The following is a 22249-nucleotide window of genomic DNA, read 5'->3' on the forward strand; positions in this document are numbered from 1 at the left end:
CGTCCTTCCTTGTTTACGCCTGTGCTATAAGCTAAGAACTTGTATATTTGTTGCAATGTTAACATAACTTATATTGGTTTCCATTTATTGATAGTCTTGTAAACCCCGTAACCTAGATTTGAATTAAATACCTGTAAGAGCACTCGTTAAGTATTTATTTAAAGAAGGTGACATATTAATGACTTTTTACTGACTTTCGTCGCTACCACTGATTATTTACTTGCTGAAGTTATGAAAGTGCTCAATGAACTTTGTATTCTCTAATTTAAATGCATGTAGTTAAAAGAACAGAATCGCATCTGTCTTATCCCTGTTTCCTTGATTTATTATGAATTAATTATTTGCCCATGGTTTGGGACACTTATGTAAACTTGTTGATAGGTATTCTGTATGACACACACGGTAGGGATTGCATCATGTTTCTACGTAGTTGGAAGAGGCATGAAGGTTCTAGACTAAAGTTTAAAATTTTTTTTTAATGTTAAGAGAAGAGGTCGGCAGAGTTAGCTGAGAGAGTTGCCTTGCCAAACAAAGATAGTACCCTTTATTCAAATTGATTAGTTAGCAACCTTACGCTTATAAAGCCATTCCCCAGTGCCACCAGAATGATTTAATAGAAGTTACTAGAATGAATTAAGTTATTATATAATGGCCTAGCTATGCAGAGGATACGGAGAGATCCAGCCTAATCTTCAGAAGAGCCATCGTCTGACAGTCCTCTCCAGCATCTATTCAGCCACTAGATATCTCCTCTTTAACGTGCAAAGTGTTTTCTCTCAAATGTGAATAGTGTTTATTCAAACATTGAAATTTGTGTAGTTTAAGTTGATAGAGTTGCCGTGTATATGTGACTACCGGTATGGTATAAAAATCAATTGGTTTTTGTGACTGGTCCTGTGAGATTAGGGTAAACATTGAAGTGTATTTATTTTGCTTAATCGTTTGTTAACCTTGTGTGAACCAAAGGATATAAGATTAACAGTTAAGTATATGTAAATGGAAACTTGATTTATTTTCTATAATGTTAAAGGTGAACTTTTTTCATTGATTGTCAAAATTAAATATTTTCATAAATTAATTTCTAGTGAAACGAGTGATTGTATAATTTTTCAAAGTATCATTTCTTTCTTAGTCTAAGGTCAAGTTCAGATTGAATATTTCGAGTGATTCATTTTGGTATTAATCTCTTGGAATTTTTTCTTACTGAATATATTCATTTGTGTAAAGTGTGTATTATTTTGATCACCAATACTTTTTTCATTGCTTTGCTCATATACCCTGATGTTTATCTCTTGTGAATTCACGTAATTCGCTAGTCGTAAATATATATATATATATATATATATATATATATATATATATATATATATATATCTATATATATATATATATATATATATATATATATATATATAGATACATATATATATATATATATATATATCCATATATATGTATATATATATATATATATATGTACACACATATATATATATATATATATATATATATATATATATACATATATATATATATATATATATATATATATGTATGTATATATACATCCATATAAATACATATATATATATATATATATATATATATATATATATATATATACTGTATATATATATATATATATATATATATATATATATATATATATATATATATATATATATATATATATATGTATATATATATATATATACATATATATATATATATATATATATATATATATATATACAGTATATATATATATATATATATATATATATATATATATATATATATATATATATATATATATATATATATATATACCTCCCTTTCTATGTGGGGATATCGCTATCCTGAAGTTTAGTTGGAGTGATGAGAGATTAATGGGATAAATGTCTTAAGCCAATGTATAATGTTTTGAGGTTTGATTTGAAATCCTTTTACCTCTAATTATTCACTATCTTTATTTTTTTGAAAGATAATCTATATCTAATTCTTTTGTAACTATTATGAAAAATGAACTTAAGTTACTTTACTGATGACATGCAAGAATGCCTCAGGCTTTATGTACGATGAAATCATTCCTGCACCTCACTTTTTCATACATGCTCGCATACTGTAACGGTTCAGCTTTTTATCCTATCACTTGCTCTTCCCAGTATTGTATAAACCTGAGAGGTCATGTTTGACTTTGTTTGAATTTTTGAGACGTTCTTGCTCGCAAGTCCTAATACTTAAGCTCGACGTCTGTTTGATAATTTGCCTTCACCTAGCCCAGTGGTTCTCAAACTTTTTCATGAGCGACCCTATTTGAAACATTTCAATCCTTCGCGACCCAGAGTAAAGTGAAGAGAAAGAAAACATGCAATGATATATACACTTTATTTTGGAAAAAAAATAATGTGTACAGCTTTTCATTCACAAAACTAAACTAGTGGGATTTATGGCACTGCTTTTCCTTTTCACAAAACTAAACGAACAGGATTCATGGCACTGCTTTCCGTTCCCAAAACTATATTAATAGAATCCATGGCACTGCTTTTAATTCACAAAACTAAATTAATAGAATCTATGGCACTGCTTTTAATTCACAAAACTAAATTAATAGAATCTATGGCACTGCTTTTAATTCACAAAGCTAAATTAATAGAATTCATGGCACTGTTTTTCATCCACAAAACTAAATTAATGGGATCCATGGTGCTGCTTCTCGTTTACCAGTTTGTCAAATCGTGGAATCATTGTCGTAAGGCTGCATCTCATATCATGCTCGGGGTTAAGACACCATTACATGGGGCCCAGGAGGAGGGAGGTGGGGGGAAGATGAACATACATAACAAAAGTAATTTGTGGTTAAAGAAGAATAATTCAATTAAGCAACTGAAATACACTGAAACACTGAAAGCATGATAATGTTCCTGTGTCCCTGCGACCCATCAAAATTGATCTCGCGACCCAACTTTGGGTCCCGACCCATAGTTTGAGAACCACTGGCCTCTCAGTTATTGCCTAACAGTTAGGCCGTAACTGGTGCTTCGCACATTACTCAACGACCAACTCTTTCAAATCTTGAAGAAACTATCCTTTATTGCATCTGCTTTATCTATGTTTGATAATAAGTACTGTTAACCATTGTTGGTATCTCATATTTCTATATAATTTCATTGATGAAAATTAGCTTTTGTATTTAATTGGGAGTGATCTTTGAGTCACCTGTCAGAAGCAATGGTTGGGATTTTCACTCAAAGACACCGAGTTACAGGCGAAATAAAGAAAACTAAATACAAAAGTCATGGTTTAAAAGTAAATCCCGTGAAGCTAAAGCAAAATTATTTTTATGACTTTTTTCTCCTTTGCAGATGCTATCTTACTGGGCAGTAACGCTGGTCCTGGGAGTCTTCTCGGCAGCTAGTGCTCGTAAGATTTTTATATTGCCACAATATCTTGTAGTAGTAGTAGTATTTGCTCGGTTCCTGGTTTCTAACGGCTCTTGCCTCGAAATAAGTTTGTACATACTCTATCAATTTATAGGTAAGCGCAAAGCATCCAAGCTTGTACTCAATATTATTGTTGATTTTTTTACCGGTGACTGTAACCAACAGTTTTAATGAATTTCTAAGTTTTAATTCTCACCCATTCTACCATGAAATCAGTTTGGATGATACCTTATCAGTTTTGGTAACTTCTTATGGAACTATTAAAACTATCTTTCAGACTTTTGGCTGACTTATGTATATCACCATCTCTGCTCTCTGATATTATTCTCTATCTCTTATTTCCCTCCCAGGTCTCTACATCAGCAAATATTGTTGTAAAAACCACTGTTTCATATGTTTCATTTCTCCCTCCTAATGTTATTTTTCTCACATTCTTCATGTCTACATATTTATATAATTCTTCGATCATGTACGCGACCCTTTCTCTTTTCTTGTTGATACGTACAGTACTTCCTTGTTTCATTTCTCTATGTACCATTCTCCCAGATACGTACAATTGCTTACTATACTTACTGGATCGTTCTTCACTTTTGTCTTAATATCTTCTTTCGTTTTTAGTTCTTTGTTAATTATTTATATATCATATTGTGGGGACTGGTACTGACTAAGAACTTTTTAAGGATCTCAGACTGGTCTCATCTATTCTACTGGATACTATAGTCATTAGCTTGGGTACAAATATACTCTTCCTTCATTCTCTTCGCTCTCTGTGGTCCCTGCAGGACCTTTTTTTTTTCCTTCACCACCAGGGCTTTCCATCCTGTCACTTTTCTATCTCTACAATGCAATTTTTTTCAGATCTAATTCATCGAAGCACATATGCATCACAAAACCATATGTATGTTGTGTCGTCTTATGTAAGCATTATAGTCAATTACTGCATTAGCAGTCAACCTTCCTTCAATGCCTCCATATTGAAACTTGCTCATCTCTTCCTTGAATCTTTTCTTTAATTTTTCATTCTTATTTTCTCAAGTAGTTCACGAAATTATAATAAATATTCACTTTCTGTTTTCTAAAACTATTTCCTTTCCTTTTCGAGTAGTGAAAAAATTAACGTCTCCCATTCTTCCGGGATATACGAGTATTTTTTCATCTATCACTATTAAGATAAACGTCAGAATTTCTATCATTTTTTGCTCGATCATTCTTATCGTCACAGTGTTAAAAGCCTTGCCAGCCCATTGCGTATTTCTCTTTCAGACTTGTTACGACGGTGTCTACTTATTGATTTTTTCGTTCGTTTGAGCTAGATCTCATCAAATTGCTTTCTGTTAACTTTCATCAAACAATCTGTTGTTTTCTTCTACCTTGGGGAGTTTCTGGATTAAATAGATCTCTATAGAATTGTTAATATTCTTCCTCTATTCCTTCCACTTCTATTATTTCTGCATCCTTTCCTCTTCTGGCAATATTGTTATTAAGAATTTTCTGTCTATCTTCTTTTTGAATTCACAAAGTATTCCTTCTCTTCCAGAATGAATGAATGTTCTTCTCTTTGTCTCCTTGTTTTCCTTTCCAAAATAGAAAAAAAAACTGAATGATTTCTTTAATTTCCTTTATTTTTTTAACCCTTTTGACTTGTTATTTGTTCCAGTTTGTCAGTTTAACACTACTTTTTTTTTTATTATTATTTCATTTGTTTCTTCCTACCGTTTTGAATACTTTAATGTTATGTCACCTTTTTCTTTGGCTATGATCACTAATTATATTTTTACCTTGCGGACTTTCAGTCGAGTCCATGCCACTTTGTAACTGCCTTTTCTTTATTTCTAATTTAATATCACCAAGTTCATCTTGAGTAAAATTGCCCAGTGATCATAGTACACTATCTCTTCTGATATCCTATTTGGGATTATTCATGTATTTTCATCTTTTATCATGCTGTGAATACCTTCCTCAACTTCTTCCCTGATTAGGGCATTCACGATCACTGATTTCTTAACCTTTACAACTCTATTCTAGGTTCCTTTGAATCTCCATATACCGTTAGTAATTATTATACCGGTTTCTTTCACCATATAAATTTGTTGTTTTATATTTCCTATTTAGCAATTGAAGTGACTCATATATGATTTTGTTTCTGTTACTTTTAACCCACTGAGACTTATGGATATGGTTTTCACCTTTTATTTCAGCTGTTAAGTTTTTTATTATTTCTTTGATGCAATAAAAATTCCTACGCCATTTAATTTTCTACTATTATTAATAATTTTAAAACCGACTATATTCAACAATCGTTCCTACTTGAAGTGGGTCTCAGTGATGTAGATTACAAATAGTTTCACTTTTCTATTATCTCCGCTACTCGCTAGAGAGTAAAATTTGATTTTATACTCCTTATATTAAAGAAGTATATCTTGAATGACTACTAAAATTTTGCCCTTGTTTTTCCCCTCCACTATATTTGTTTCGTCTTTTATCTTTCTTTTCTAAAGGGAATACCCTACTCCAAAACGGAATAACTTAGAAAGTGTGTTCACCGATATATTCGATTGCTGATTTCCCTCTCCTGTGACGTTACAGAAGCAAATCGATGAGGCGATGCATTTGTTTCCAGTATGCCGTTTTGTCGGTTTTTTCTTCTCTCAGAACGTAGTCAAATAGGGATATCTAAAATCTTTCTGACCAAATCACGTAAATTAACTGAAAATACCAACTCAGCCAAGTAATGCATCTTATATATATATATATATATATATATATATATATATATATATATATATATATATATATATATATATATATATATATATATATATATATATATATATAACTACTCGGTATATTCATTTGTGCAAACATATTTTAATTAACCAAGTTCATTGATCTGTTCTGTAGTTTATATATGACATATTTTTTCACGTTGTTACTAAGCTTAAAATATTTCACGTAATTTGTTCGTCTCTCATATATATATATATATATGTATATATATGTATATATATACACACATATATATATATATATATATATATATATATATATATTTATATATATATATATATATATATATATATATATATATATATATATATATATATATATATATATATACATATATATATATATATATATATATATATATATATATATATATATACACACATATATATATATATATATATATATATATATATATATATATATATATATATATATGTATATATATAACTACTCGGTATATTCATTTGTGCAAATATATTTTAATCAACCCAGTTCATTGATCTGTTCTGTAGTTTATATATGACATATTTTTTCACGTTGTTACTAAGCTTAAAATATTTCACATAATTTGTTCGTCTCTCATATATATATGTATATATATGTATATATATATATTCATATATATATGTATACATACATATATTTATATATATATATATATATATATATATATATATATATATATATATATATATATATATATATATATATATATATATATATATATATATATATATATATATATATATATATATATATATATATATAGTCTCTTTGTTATTCCCTTATTTCCTTTTCTTTCTGGGGTGCTTCCCATATTAGAGCCATCGGGCTTGAGGTATTCTGCTTTCCCATGCAGGGTTGTGACTTGGCTAATAATAATAACAATAATAATAATAATGATAATAATAATGATAATAATGATAATAATAAACGGATTTTGAGCGAAGCGAAAAATCTATTTTTGGGTGAGATAGCCATGTCGTCCTGATGGAAGGTTCCTTCAGTAGCTTCCTAAGGGTATATATGACTACAGTAGATATTCCCAGAGAATTAAACTAAAGGTTTCACAGAATTCTAACTTCTGGCGCGAGTACCGATAAGGTTTCCCTTTAGGATATCGCATAATAGCAGGGGACGTATGCTTGACACGCCACATAGCTATCTGCACTCCACATAGCGTTTACGCTTCGAGGGGGAAGTGTAGCAAGTTATGAGAGGAGCCGCTACCAAGTTCTCCTCCTTCGTTACTGTTACGGTACTCTGTGACGTCATAACTGCCACCATGTTTGGCCGCCATCTTGGTTGACGTCACCGTTGCGCGCCTTCCTCATTCCTTCAGGCGTTTAGGCCAGCCTCCATGATACAATAAGATTGGGAGGGGCCTGTCAAGGTCTGAAATAGAGAAAAGGGCGGGTCCATCAGGACGACATGGCTATCTCAACCAAACATAGATTTTTCACTTCGCTCAAAATTCGTTTTTTGGGCTGAAGCCATGTTGTCCTGATGGAAGTGTACCAGAGAATTAATGTATCATAGATTTTTCCCTTTGCAGTGCCTCCGACTTCTAGACAATCTTCCTTTGGTCTGATGACCATAGAGACCTGTGACATTTCCGTTACATGTCACTACAGATAAGCATATACCATGTTACCGCTTCCTGCCCCCCGGGCATGGAAGTTCTATTTGGACGTAAGGAACATCTTGAAGTTACTTGTTAGAGGAACTCACCTGGTATCGGAGATACTGGCCGGTCCCAGGGTCAGATAGAAGAAGGTAATTACAATTGTGTTGGAACAAATTACCTTGGTCTAGATGAGTTTGTATCAATAAGGAACAATATTATAACATTGTTCATACCATTATTCAAATAAGGAGGTAAATAAAATTCTCTAACAGTGTTTTTATTTCCATTGTGAGGGTGAAATGAGATGCACAGATAAAAAAATTCTATTTTATTTAATTAAATAAGAATTTACATACAAAAGCAAAAAAAAAATTATAATGAAATGCAATTAGCAACATAGACTTAAGACATCAATAGAAATGGGTGTGGAATCTGAAAAGAAAAATTTGCCATTACACACATTAGTTCCAGAGGAACTATAAATTCTTTCTAGAAAGTCTTTTATACACTTCATGTTAAAAACATGTGGCACACGTGTTTCTGTCTATGTGACTTCACCTTTTGTATAAGAACAGTCCGTAGTGTCACAAGGTGGCACTTAAAAATCACTATGTTTCGCACTGGACAACACAGGCACCCATAGAGTTAGAGTCCCGAATAACTCACTGTTCTACGCAGCACTAAGCAGCAGGTTTTAGCACACTACCTGCAGCTACCACATACCGTTTGAGCTCATGCACCTGCTTTGCGTAGTGTTTGAAAACACTCTGGAGGACTTCCAGCCTGTGAAAGAGCGAAGACTTTCAAAGTCCATCGACTGGAAGAAATTCAGGGGAGAGGCGACTTTCCTGGGATCGTGACCTGCGGGTGTACTGTCAGGATCCGCTCTGCGAATAAAGTAGTTGATCTTCGCCTTTAGTTGTTTGAGTGACAAGTCGGACCCTGAAGTTTCCCCTTTAAAGAGCTGTCCTTCGCCAAAGTCTGAAGTTCGTTGAAGATAGACCTTTAGACTCTCCACTGGATATAGAGAGACATCTTCCTTCGGAGGGCAGATTCTCCAGGGGCCCCACCTTTTTTGGGTAGCTCGTTCTTGGCAAGAAACGTTGGGTCAGGAAAGAGGGTAAGCTCGCCTGTTTCGGCGAACTGTATCTGGCCCTCTTCTCTTGATAATGCCACAATTTCACTAACTCAGGCTCCCGAGGCGAGAGCAAATAGGAAAATCACTTTTTGAGTCAAATCTTTCAGAGGGCAAGACTCATTGTCCAAACTTGAGGCAAAGTGGAGCACCTTGTCAAGAGACCAGGAGATGTTAAAGATATCATCAGACAGGTCTATCTGGAAGGCATATAGTAATGGTCTTGTCAAGGCCGATTTACAGGTGGAAATCGTGTTGGCTGCCAGGCCCTGTCCATGAAGGTGAATGAAGAAGGACAGACAAAAGTCTATAGAGATTTCTGTAGGATTTTTAGACTTGACAAAGGACACTCAATTCTTTCAGGATGACTCGTATTGCCTTCTGGTAGATTTTGTTTTGTATTCCTCTAAGAAGTCCAAGAATTTCTTCGAGATCCCAAACCTCTTCTTGACGGCTGGGGAGAGAAAATCATGAGATGAAGGTCTCGGGTTTTCCTTGCTGAAGCGAAGACAGTCGACTTCTGAACTTGCTGGGAGAGAACTGGGTCCGGCAGGGGAATTAGCTTGGGTTGTAACTCCAGGATTAATGGGAACCAGTTGCTCCGGGGCCACTTGGGTGCCACTAGGGCTGCTGTTCCTTGGAAGGTTCTCAGCTTGATGAGGACCTTGGACCATCTTGGACCATCTGTTCCATCTGTTTAAGTCCTCGTATGGGGCCACGTAACAAGGAAGTTGCTTGTTGTCGCTCATTGCGAAGAGGTCGATTTGCAGTTCCGGGACTTGTAGGGAGATGAAGGAGAATGAGTCTGCGTCTAGGGACCATTCTGACTCTATCGGGGTTGTCCTGGATAGAGCATCCGCCGTCACATTGCGGAACCCTTGTAGGTGAACTGCCGAGAGGTGCCATCTTTACTTGTCAGCCAAGCGGAAGATGGGTAGCAACACTTGGTTGAGTTGGGGCGATCTTGAGCCCTGATGGTTGAGATATCTCACTACAACGTCGCTGTCCAGAGTCAGACGGATATGGACTGAGGGACGTGAAGACAGCCTCTTCAGAGTAAGGAGGACCGCCATGGCCTCCAAGATGTTGATGTGAAACGTCTTGAATAGGGGAGACCATGTTCTTTGAACTTGCCGTTGATGGGAGTGACCCCACCATCCTTCTAGTGATGCATCCGTGTGGATAACGAACGATGGAGGCGGTAGTTGAAGAGGTACTGATCTTTTCAGGTTCTTTGCCTCCGGCCATAGCTTTAAGAGTGAACGAAGCCTGGTTGGCAGAGGTCTCTTGAGATCTCTTCGAGCGATGGATGCGTATCTTCTCCAGACTCCCGATGCATCCTTTAGCTGTGCTCGTAGCACTGGGTCTGTCACTGAAGTGAACTGGAGGGAGCTGAGCTCCCGTTCTTGTTGTCGTCTTGAAATCCGTTTGGATTTTAGGAGTCTCTTGACAGATCCCGCTATTTCCTTCCTTTTCTTCAGAGGGATGGAAAGACGGTGTGACTGAAGGTTCCAATGGATTCCTAGCCATTGGAACTTCTGAGCTGGAGAAAGTCGAAACTTTTTGGTGTTGATCTTGAAACCCAGATGTTCCAGGAACAGCATTCTTCTGAGGATGACGCCCACACCAGCCAATCGTCCAGTTAAGCCATCACCTGGACGCCTTGTAAGCGTAGCTGTTGGACAATCGTTTCTGCGAGCTTCGTGAAGATCCTTGAGGCTATGTTGAAGCCTGAATCCTAGGTAGGAGGAGGCCTGGGGATTCATTGGAATGTGCCAGTAGGCGTCCGCCAAGTCTATTGAGACTGTGTAAGCCTTTGGAGGCAGCAGAGCTCTTATATGCTGAAGAGTCAGAATTTTGAATTTGTTGTTCACTATGAACTTGTTGAGAGGGGACAAGTACATTATGACTCTGAATTTGTCGGAGTCCTTCTTGGGAACAGAAAATAGTCTTCCTTGGAACCTGGTGGACTTTACCCTCTTGATCACCTTCTTGTTCAAGAGTTCTTGGACGTATTCTTCTAAGACGGGGGTGGAGTGTTGGAAGAATTGGTAGAAGGTTGGAGGTGGTGTTACCCAGCTCCACCCTAGTCCGTTCTTGATGATGCTGTGAGCCCAAGGATCGAAGGTCCAACGATCCTGGAAGAGGTGGAGTCTTCCTCCCACCGGAAGCATTTCATTGCTTCTAGTTTCCCGAGGGTTCACCACCTCGGCCGCCTGCTCCCCTTCCTCCTCTCCCTCTGGATGGACATCGAGAGGAGTCTTTGCCGGAGCCTCTACCTTTGGGACGAAAGGTAGTTGACTGTCTTTTGTAGGCTGGTGTGAAGACTGGTGACTGAGCCACCACCGGCTGAGGGACCAGCTGAAAGGTCTGTTGGGGCTGAGCAACCAACTGGGGAGCAGCGGGTGTTGGAAACTGGCGTTTAGCCTGACGCTGCTGAGGTCTGGGCTTGTTGGTCTTCTTCTTAGGTTAGGGGTCCTCATCCTGAGAAGATTTCCTCTTCTTTGACATGGCCCACTTCTGGAGAAGGTTCCGGTTCTCAGTAGCGGCTCTGTCAACGATCTCTTTCAAGAGATCGTTAGGGAAGAGATCTGTCCCCCAAATGTTTGAGGAAATCAGTTTCCGTGGTTTGTGTTTGCGGTGGCATCTGCAAACACGAATTCTCTACAGTCTCTCTGGGACCTGATGAAGCTGTAGAAATCCTTCGTCAGGGTGGCGAGATGGGTCTTAGCCAAGACCATGTAGAAGCCTGGGGTCCGTGTGTCCCCGGCCATCGTCTCCATTTGGACTTGAAGAGAGAGGGAGGCAGCCAGCCTCTCTTTCGTGTCCAGCTCCCGACACTGAAGGTATTCGGAGAGGTTGGGGAGGTTTTCGTTGAACTGCCGTCTAGTGATGTCAGCTTCCAACTTTCCTACAGAGAAAGTCAACTGGATGTCTTTCCAGTTTTTATCGTCGGGAGGGAGGGCGAGGGAGAGGGGCCTACATTTTTCCAGTGTAGGGAAGGGTTTCCCTTCCTCCACCGCCTTCAACACTGCCAACAGGGATTTCTCGGCAAAGGGGAAGACCATGGTGGCAGGAGCATGAAAGGACGGGTGTTTCATGCTTAGGGCCGGCACCTTGGAGTTGGTGTAGCCCTTACTCTTGAGGCAGCCGGTCTGAAGAGATTGAGCCTTTGCATGGTCAAAGACGATGACCTCCTTAGGTTTGGTTTCCTCCTTGGAAACTGGTTCGGACTTGAGACGGATGTAACAGTCCGGGTATGCTTCGAAGCAAGGTGAAAACTCCACCTCTTCAAGGGGAATGGCGCCTAACTTGTCGTTGACGAAGATGCGTCCACTCATGATTGGCATGTGTTCTGCATGCCTCCATGGGTTGGTCACTGAGCAAGGGGGAAGATCCTTAACGGTGATCTTCCTCGGGGTCTGTTTCGATAGACGAAGGATCTCCTTCTTAAAGTCTTCGTCCCTCTGGCGAAGCCTTTCGTCCAGGAGTGCCACCAAGGCCTGGAGGTTATCCTGGGTGTCCACTCTCACAGGCGTAGAAGTGGAAGAAGTAGAGGGGACAGGTTCCGAAATTGCAACGGAAGTAACAGAGAGGGCGCGGGCACCATCACCTTCGGAGTCAGGAGCCTCCGTATGCTACTCCTCTTCTCGACCCTCGGCCATCAGGGTCCTTTGGGTGGTGTCCGACACTTCCGACATTCATTCCTTCTCATCAAGATGGAAGTCTTGAAGTGCGTCCGATACGTCAGGTTCGACCGTCAGCTGGACACAGGGGATCTCTGGCTTGTGGATAACAGCATCCGCAGATGCCTTGTGAAAGAGCAGAGCTCTCATCTTCTCACTAGGGAGATAGGGCGCCGTGGCGTTCTTCTGGAAACCACGCACCCAATTGTGTAGTTTCTCTCGATCGATGTCCCTGACCTCCGCAGATGGGGGGTCCTCGAACGCCTCATGGAGCAGGTTTTTACTTACAATATAAGATTCCATTCCAAGTGTAAGCTTAGGAAAGGTAAGCTGAAAATGAAGCAGAAAAGACACATACTTGTGCATCCCGCCCAGCCAATTGCCGTGACCCCACACCATAACTAATTCTAGGGGCTCCTTCAGGGCGCCCTAAGAGGGGGAAGGGATATCCACACTGGATAAAGCATAGCTTAGACTTCCTCCGGGGTATTAGTAATGGTGAGAGGGGGAGCTGAGTTCATTCAGCATAGAGAGAAAGGGGGAGAAATGATTCTCCCCGATTCAGGTAGGTCCCGGCAAGGGACTGTGCATGGATGCACAGAGTATGCTAGAAGAATTTACTGCACAACTATACACCATAGTTTTCTGACTAGGGTATGTACTATACCCTAGATGTACTGGCTATTGTATATAGCTATACAATAGACACTGCCGGCGCAGGGCCAGCAGGGTAGAGGTGACAGTCCACTGAAGCTGAATGATTAGGTGGTGCCGGCAGCGTGACGGCATGCCGGAAGAGAGCCGGGCGCCAGAAAATCTCCATTAAGGGGGAACCCCTCCCAGCCATCAGTCTATGTGGCAGAGAGAGGGCAAAACCTGAAGATGATGGCAGATCGTCGGCACGTCGGTGGCCCCATGCAGTCGGCAAGCAACCGGCGTAGGTATTCCAACACTGAGTCAATCAATGAGACAGAGAGGATACCGGGCTAAGCTGACGGCTGTTGCCGGCAGGGTAGTGTTGCAGTGGACCGGCACTAATAAGATAGAGAGAAAGAATAGAAGAAGAAAGAGGGAGGGGCAGTAGCTCACTACCCAAACCTCGTCTTCTTCCGGAAGGAGTGTTCAAATGAAAGGGAGAGGATGGCAACCTTTCATCCAGCCGTAACAGAGCCAGCAGTCAGCTAGAGTTGCGGGTGGCGGCCCAAGGGAGGACCGAAGAACGCTCTAAGATAGTGAGGTCTTCCGCTGGCAGACCGACCTGTCATATGCTATCCCATAGTTCAGCTATATGCAGGAAGCCTAGCAGTTCGGGCTAACCAACAAAAGGACCGGGCCGACCCCACAACCCACCGGCACGCGGTCGAGTTGTAGGACGGTGGACAGAGGTGTGATGGCTAGGCCATCACTAAAAGACAGAGGGGGGAGGGGCGATGGTCCTGAGGGGGAGAGTAGGGGAAGGCGTGAGCCCTCACCGACTCTCCGGGGGGGGGAGGGGGGAGGGAGGGGTTCTGTTTCAGTACCAGCACTATCGCAGGTGTAGGAAGAATTTGTTCTCCAGCCTAGGGTAGGTTAGTACAGCGAAGGCACAGCATTAATGTACCGACCTAAACTATAAAGAAACTGAATCCCAAGGCCTGCCTAACCTAGGCTAGGGGAACAAGTCCCCAGACCAAGGAAGGCAGGTGTAGGACAAGTCGCTAGGCCACAGGGAGGAAGGGTTGTAACCCTACCAAGTGTGGACTAGGGGGAAGGGCAGAGCCCCCCCAACCTTTGCTGGCCAGCAGAGACCCAAAAGGAGAGTTCATTCACCTAATGGGGTAGCTGAGGGGCAAATGACTAGTACTCTGAGGTTCTGTCCCAAACTCAAAGCTTATGTACTAGGGCTAAGAGTGGGGAAAGAAAATCATATCCTAACCTCACTTGAATACGATTCAAGGTAAGGAGGGCTAGGATGTAGCCTAGGTTACCTCAGAGGTAGGAGATTACCTTGGGTAAGGTAACTGGGGAGGTGAGAAAGTATACAAGAGCCCTAGCGTTAGGTTAGGGGCAAGGGAGTTGACTACTGAGATCATCGAAACCCCTTGTATACTTCCTAGAAGGAGAAAAACATGTGCAATCACTGAATCTTATATGTATAAATGCCTAACATCTTCATTCAATAAATCAACACTAGGAACACTTATTATATCATGCATGAAAGTAAACAAAAATTCCTAGGCTATCAAGCCTAGGGGCTAGGCTAGCAATCTAGCATACGAATTCAGCTACCTACACTCGCCGAAATTGAATACAGTCAGCATAATATAACTAATTCCTAGTAATGAAGACTAAATAACTAATGTTGATAATTAGTTGTAAGACCGGAAGGTTGTTCTGGCTAACTAAATAAAGCATGCGAAGCGAACAACAGTGTCGGCATCATGACGCCTCCGGTCAAGGCACAGCTCCGCCACAAAACAATGTATTTTAAGATAAAAAGGCGTTACTTTACGGCCAGAGCTGATTTATACAATACAAGAATATAGTACTCAATTTTCCAGAAGAAGGCGAGGCAGAAAATTGCGACATGATGAAAATACGGGCGAATAACTAGGAAAAAGCACCTGGCCATAAACGCTACGTAAGAAGGAATGAGGAAGGCGCGCAACGGTGACGTCAACCAAGATGGCGGCCAAACATGGCGGCGGTTATGACGTAACAGAGTACCGTAACAGTAACGAAGGAGGAGAACTTAGTAACGGCTCCTCCCATAACTTGCCACACTTCCCCCTCGAAGCGTAAACGCTATGTGGGTTGCAGATAGCTATGTGGCGTGTCAAGCATACGTCCCCTGTTATTATACGATATCCTAAAGGGAAACCTTATGGGTACTCGTGCCAGAAGTTAGAATTCTGTGAAACCTTTAGTTTAATTCTCTGGGAATATCTACTGTAGTCATATATACCCTTAGGAAGCTACTGAAGGAACCTTCAATCAGGACGACATGGCTTGAACCCAAAAATAATAATAATAATAATAATAATAATAATAATAATAATAACTGGATTATTCAACAACTTTGAGCGTTAATAACAGGAGTAGGATCAGAAAATCATGTGCACTGCCCAGTCGACGTGCATCAGTGACGTCACAGTGCAGGAACCGAGCGACCAATGGTCTCACCCTATGTAAATTTCATCTTGCCTTACTCTGGCCTTAATCGGCCTTGGGTATAAAATATACAATCCCCTGGGCTGTGTTGTGGTGTACCAATACTCTTTTTGCCAACGTCTAGTGGGCTGCAAGATTTTTCTTTTCCTAATTCTTGAATTACTCTTACTATTTCCTCCATTTTGTGACTGGAAAAAATTTATCGTGTTTTCCCTACTCTTATTCTCCTGGATAGTCGTATTCTTGGGTACAGGTTTTTTTTCTTCCTATAGAACGTAAATGGTTGCTTGTTACATACTGACATGATTTCTTTCTTTCTTAAATTCGTATGGCAGAGCTTACAGGTTTGTCCTCTTTATCTGATTCTACTCGTATTATCTCTACACACTAGGCTATTATCTTGTTCATGTATTATATCATTACTTACATTGTACTATCTTTCTTTCTGGCCATGTCCGTGGATTTATTTCTATACATGAACCTTCCTTCTTTGTACAATATTGGTCTTTTTATCAATACTCCCGGGCAAGGCTTATTCTGGACAGTGTCTTTTTCTTCATTTACTTTATCCCCTTTGTTTTGTTCATTATTGATATTGTACTCTCACCCTCCTATTCCTGTGTTATCTCTTCACAGGTAGACTTTTTCGTCTAATGATCCTTCTGGTTTGTTTGCATTTTCTGCTGTCTCTCATAATATTTCTGCAAAGTCACCTAAGAAAGTTTCTTGTCTTTCGTAGTTTTGGCACTCTTCATTTATACCTTTTTGGCTTTGATCATATTGAGCTTTTCTCTCAGTAGCGTATATAAAGTTTTTAAGTGACTATAGCTAACATGAATGAAACAGTTAGCCTTTATTCTGCTCCTTTCTTGTTGCTGCTCCTCTCATTCCCCCATTTTCCCACCAGGAATTGTTTCGTTTCTGACGGGCAAATTGCACAGAACCAAAATAGTCAATTGATGTTTTCTGTCTTTTTTATCATTCTTATTAGAGATTCAGTTGACTCTCTGCTGCGGTTGCTAAATCTAGGTGCTGAAGTCAGAACCATATCTATCAAACTGCAATTTCGTCATCTGAGCCTAATTCTTTCACACACATCACACATAGGCTTGAATCACTTAGTATCATGTATGAACCACTCTCCTTCTCTATCTGTGTTGAGGTAATTATTATCATATTTTTCCCCTTGCAGTTGACTTTTCTCCGAGAATGTGCCTAAAATCCCACAGATCTGTGAGTCTACTTTCTTGTTCGCTTTGATTACTCCCCATAAAGTTGCCTTGCGATATCTAATTTTTCTAAGGTTTTTTTTTTTCAACTTTTTCTGTAACTTTAATCTTTCTACCTTTAAATGGGGTTTTGAATTCTACTTTATCAGCTATGATTACTCTCCTTTGTTGTTGTTCTTGATAGCCTACTCGAACATGCTGGTTGCCTCAACTGAGAAAACAGGATATTATCTTACCTTACTTGAAGCTTTCTGCCTTTCACAACCCGCTGTTAACTTTTTGTTCTTTCTACTCGTTACTCCATATTACCAAAGCTATTAGCTATCCTCTAAAAAATCTCTTATTCAGTGGAGCAGCATGAAGAACGCTTTCTCACAAGTAAGTCCAGTAATTGTGGTAGTAGTAACAGTAACAGTAACTTGGAATATAATTTTTTCCTGAAATAAATGGGATTTTCTGTTTCTGTAAGTTTTAAGAATATTTCATCCGCTGCATAGCAAGTCTTTCTTCACATTACCGTGTGAAAACATTGTCCCCTACTTTCGCAGAGATCCCTGGGAGAAGAGCTTGCTACTATGAGAGTTGGGCCGTGTACAGACCTGGAGAAGGTTCTTACGACATTGATGACATTCCTGCAGATCTCTGTACCCATCTCATCTATTCTTTCTGCGGCGTTTCTAACGTCACCTGGGAGGTCTTAGTCCTAGATCCTGAGGTAAACATTTACTAATCTAACAAAGGAAGCAAAATGCTTTGAAACCATTACTAATGTGTTTAGGATCCGAACGCTCATGGAATAGGAGAATCATGTTATTTATGTTAAAGACTGTTAAGTAATCAAGAAGTTTATGTCGTTAAGAACAACATATTAACTCAGCAATCAAAGAAAAGGTCTATTACAGTTGGACATTCAAGGAAAGAACTATGAGCGCTTCACGGATCTGAAAACCAAATACCCTGAATTGAAGACCACTATTGCCGTCGGAGGATGGGCTGAGGGAGGCAAGAAATACTCGCAGATGGTGAGCGTTCCAGAGCGGAGGGAAAGTTTCATCAAAAGTGTCGTAGGTAAAAAATCTAGTCATTTTTGTTGGTGTTCCATTTTTGCTTATGGTTCATACAAGTAGCATATTGGTAATGTTCTTTGTTTTAAGATCAGGACTTGCAAACCTCACACTACACTACTTTTCTTTTGTTTATTTAACCTTGTCTTTCTCAAAATCGCTATCAGGCTCAAGACTTTTGGCCAGGGAGCAATGACCCCTTACGTCAGTCTGTGAAAGATAGGATTTTACAACATTTATCATCATACAGAAGAATATATTTTCTTTCCTTTCATGTAAAATTTTACATATTTCGTAAAATTTCCATAGACAAAAATGACAAAAGAGAAAAAATATGGTAATTGCGGGACGTAAAATATGTCCAATGGCGTCAAATGGGGGTAGAAAAATTAGTTGTAAAATACGTCTAATAGTTTAAATCCAGAATTCATTGTTTTCCCTTTTTAATCTTGAATAATGTATAAAAACGCAGGTTGAATTGAGAATGCATCGTTTTCCATGTTTAATCTGGAATAGTGTATAAACATGCCCTTTGAGGTGAGAAACCCCTTTGAGCCTTAGTTGCTATATCGCATTATGTTTATACAATGGATATTTTAATAAATGAAGAATGGATTTATATTACTTCCAAGAGAGCAAATATAAATATGTGAATATCATCAACTTTGTAAGTAAGAAAATCTATTTCTGAATCTTCAAAGTGATCCTCTTTCATGCCTATGTTTTTACTTTGGTAGCTATGCTCCATCAGTACAAGTTTGATGGTTTTGACCTAGACTGGGAATACCCCGGAGCAAGTGACAGGGGCGGTGCATGGGCTGATAAGGACAATTTCCTAAAACTGGTCAGTTTTTACGTGAAGTTTGGAAGAACATATAGTTGTGTTTTATTCATTTGTTTATTCTTATTTCGTTATTACTTTCTTTGCTTTCCTGACGCAAGGTCAATTCTTCATATGTTTTAGGTGGAAGAACTTCGAGCTGCATTTGATGCAGAAGGCAAGGGATGGGAACTCACTGCAGCAGTTCCAGTAGCCAGGTTTAGGCTTCAAGAAGGATACCACGTGCCTGAGCTATGCAAGTAAGTAAAATAAACAATGGATAGTGTGTCTATTTAACTAGAATATGTCTAAGATCCAGATTTGATACTTAATTTGTTTCATTATGCGTCCTTTTCTCCAACATTAATCATTGCTGTAAGGTGTATAAATGGTTTAAAGGACGAGGCATGACCTTTACAAACAGGTTGCTGGATGCCCTTCACTTGATGACCTATGACCTGCGAGGCAATTGGTGCAATTTTGCTGATGTTCATTCCATGTTATACACAAGACCCGGACTTGATGAGTGGTCTTATGAAAAGCTAAATGTGGTAAGTATTATTATGATAAAATCAACTCGCCAGATAATGTTTTTTTTTTTTTTTCAAAATGTACTTATTAACAGTTTTCCTCCTCGATATGTATTATCAGGAGAAAATAGAATTTTCAAATAATCTCTAATTTCTCAATATCACCAAGACTAATCCGATTACTATACGGATGTTAGTGACAAATAATTGTACTGTGGCGACCTAAATTCAGCAACTCCTCTTTTTTTTTTCTAAAATTCATTGATGTTGCATTATTCTATATAATTCATTTTCTTTTTCATCATATGACATAAAATACTTATATTAAATGTATCAAAATTATTTCAGTCAGGTAGAGAATAAAGTCATACCAAAAACGTTTTTTTAAAGCGCCGAATGCAGTAACTTTTTACTATTTTGACTTAGAAGGACTGACCTATGAGAAATCCTAAAAGCTTTTTATGATATAAAGAAAATAATAATAATGACGTTAAATATAATGATAAAACCAAGTAATTCCAAGTTTCCAAAAAATTGAGTCGATTTCTGGAATAATATCTATATGACTTTTACATTACCAAGTCACACTGAAGTGTCTTTATTGTCTTAGATAAGCCTCATTTTGGAGGAATCCCTATTCACTCATTTGCTTTGTGACATTTTTGCAACAATATGCGCAAATTTTTATTGCTCTCTCAATATGTGATAAATATCGACTACACAATAAGAAACGTTATCACAATAAACAATCACATCCCCGCTCCGATTTTAGTCTGAAAAAAATATCAGTATTTGTAACAAACGTTTTCTAAAAGTATAAATAATTATTTTGGGTCATCTTAGAAAAAAAAATGAATCTAAACAAAGATGGCAAACAACTCTCAGCTGAACCTCAGTTTTCTTGCCAGAATGATGGAGTTCTTTTATGGGAAGAATTTGGATGTCCCCGCAGTAAGTTGGTTGTGGGTACGCCCTTCTACGCCAGAACGTATACCCTTTCGTCACCTCAAAATCACGAAATTCACGCAGGCATTAAGCAATGGATCGGAGGAGGAAACCCTGGTCCTTATACCGAAGCTTATGGGACACTAGCATACTTCGAAGTAAGACAAGCCATATTATTTAGTAACGAAAGAGTCGAATATATAGACATATATGAGTACCATAAATTATTCTTAAATTCTAGAAAAGCAATAAACCATTATCATTATTATCACAAGCTCGTTAGGCTGGGAGGAGAATAGAGGAAAGGACCCTTTGTTCATTTGTTCGATGTCGGCTACCCACCAAAATTGGGGAAGTGCCTTGGTAAATAAATAGATAGATTATTATTACCGAGATGAACTTCCGAGCCAGGATCACGCATGGCATGTTCTCATCGAAATAACTAAATATTTCTTTATTCTAGTCAGTGTACATCTTAAAATCATTTGCATCTGTCAACTCTTGCCACATCCCCGAATGAACAATACCTCATGATGTTCAGATCTTTTTTTTTTCCTTTTTTTTTCCGATGGTCAGGCTCCGTCCAAGAAACCATGACATTCGAATATGAACTTTAAACTTTCACACGAGGTAGCGTGTTTTAACACCTTGTAAATATCTTTCAGAATTCTATTTTTTGTATTCATGTTATTTCTAAGGCCTTTATAGGCCTACTTATTTCAGTGTCTGCCTAATAATGCCAAAGACGATTGTGGAAACATTGAGGGAAAAAAATGTATGACTTCTAAAATATATCCTACTTATGGCCACTTTATATCCTCATATCTACTCATATTATTATCAACCTCCGTTTTGCCTTTTTGCCTCAGGGGAGTTGCGGCTAAGGTATAAATCACCTAGACAACCGTTACCACACTCGCCAAGTAGATTAGTTTCCCTTTGACTCTAAGTAACCAAACAAACATTTTGGGAGAGCTATTTACTCATAGACAATATTGTGTACTAACAAGTGATGCAAAACTTAAAGATTATATTGTTAATATTTATTGAAAACTGCATATGCCCAAGATAGGTTAGAGGTTGTGATAGCATATTCTGTACATCAGTTTAGTTACTGCTGATAATTTTGTGAAAAAAGGAGGAAGTCTCCTCACTGTTTCTTATTCCGTATTCGGTGAAAGAAATGAGAAAACTTATATTCACGCTAAAATAGATTTCACTCATCATTATATTATGTATGTAATTCTTATAATAACTTGATCACTTGAGATGTATTGAAGAACTTCACCATTCTATAAGAATAGAAATTTAATTTTTAAGTAATAAATAACAAAATGTTAAACTACACAAGCTTATGGGGGAGAACTATAACCATTTCAAGCATTGCAGAGAGAGATTCAACCCTGCTTTCATGATACCCTTCATCTCGACAGAATTGGGATATCGGGTTTTTTAAACAACCATTAAACGCTGCCAACAGGTTGCTCCACCAATACTCATAAATTTATTTGATCAGGATCATGGCTTGAGGTGGAGGGATAGCCTTGTATCTTGCTGATTGGTCACACAACAGATTTCATATAGCCAATAGTCAACATGTCCCTCTGAGACTACGGAAGGCCGCTTTGCGACTCGTGCTAAAGTGCAAAGATTAGTAGGGAGACGTCTCCATGCCAGTGACTCGGTTGCTCGGCTTTTATATGAGCGTCATTCCTATAAAATGGAAGTTTTAGTAATCACAATTAAATTAAAGGAACTGTTAATAATGAGTAGGATGCAGCTATTAGTTTCCATCTATGTTTCATACACTATTCCGGGGATAGTGCAACAATA

General features: G+C 38.5%; 1 protein-coding gene across 1 annotated transcript in view; it reads left to right on the top strand.

The window, feature by feature from the left end:
* Positions 1-22249, top strand: part of LOC137626183 (endochitinase-like) — a 64373-nt gene that overhangs the window by 17809 nt on the left and 24315 nt on the right. The window contains exons 2-8 of the mRNA XM_068357262.1: positions 3366-3423; positions 17606-17772; positions 17960-18125; positions 18859-18965; positions 19086-19201; positions 19366-19492; positions 20380-20574. Of these exons, the coding sequence (XP_068213363.1) occupies positions 3366-3423; positions 17606-17772; positions 17960-18125; positions 18859-18965; positions 19086-19201; positions 19366-19492; positions 20380-20574 (936 nt within the window). The remainder of the gene's footprint in view (positions 1-3365; positions 3424-17605; positions 17773-17959; positions 18126-18858; positions 18966-19085; positions 19202-19365; positions 19493-20379; positions 20575-22249) is intronic.

Source organism: Palaemon carinicauda, chromosome 2, assembly GCF_036898095.1.
Source record: "Palaemon carinicauda isolate YSFRI2023 chromosome 2, ASM3689809v2, whole genome shotgun sequence".
NCBI lineage: Eukaryota > Metazoa > Arthropoda > Malacostraca > Decapoda > Palaemonidae > Palaemon > Palaemon carinicauda.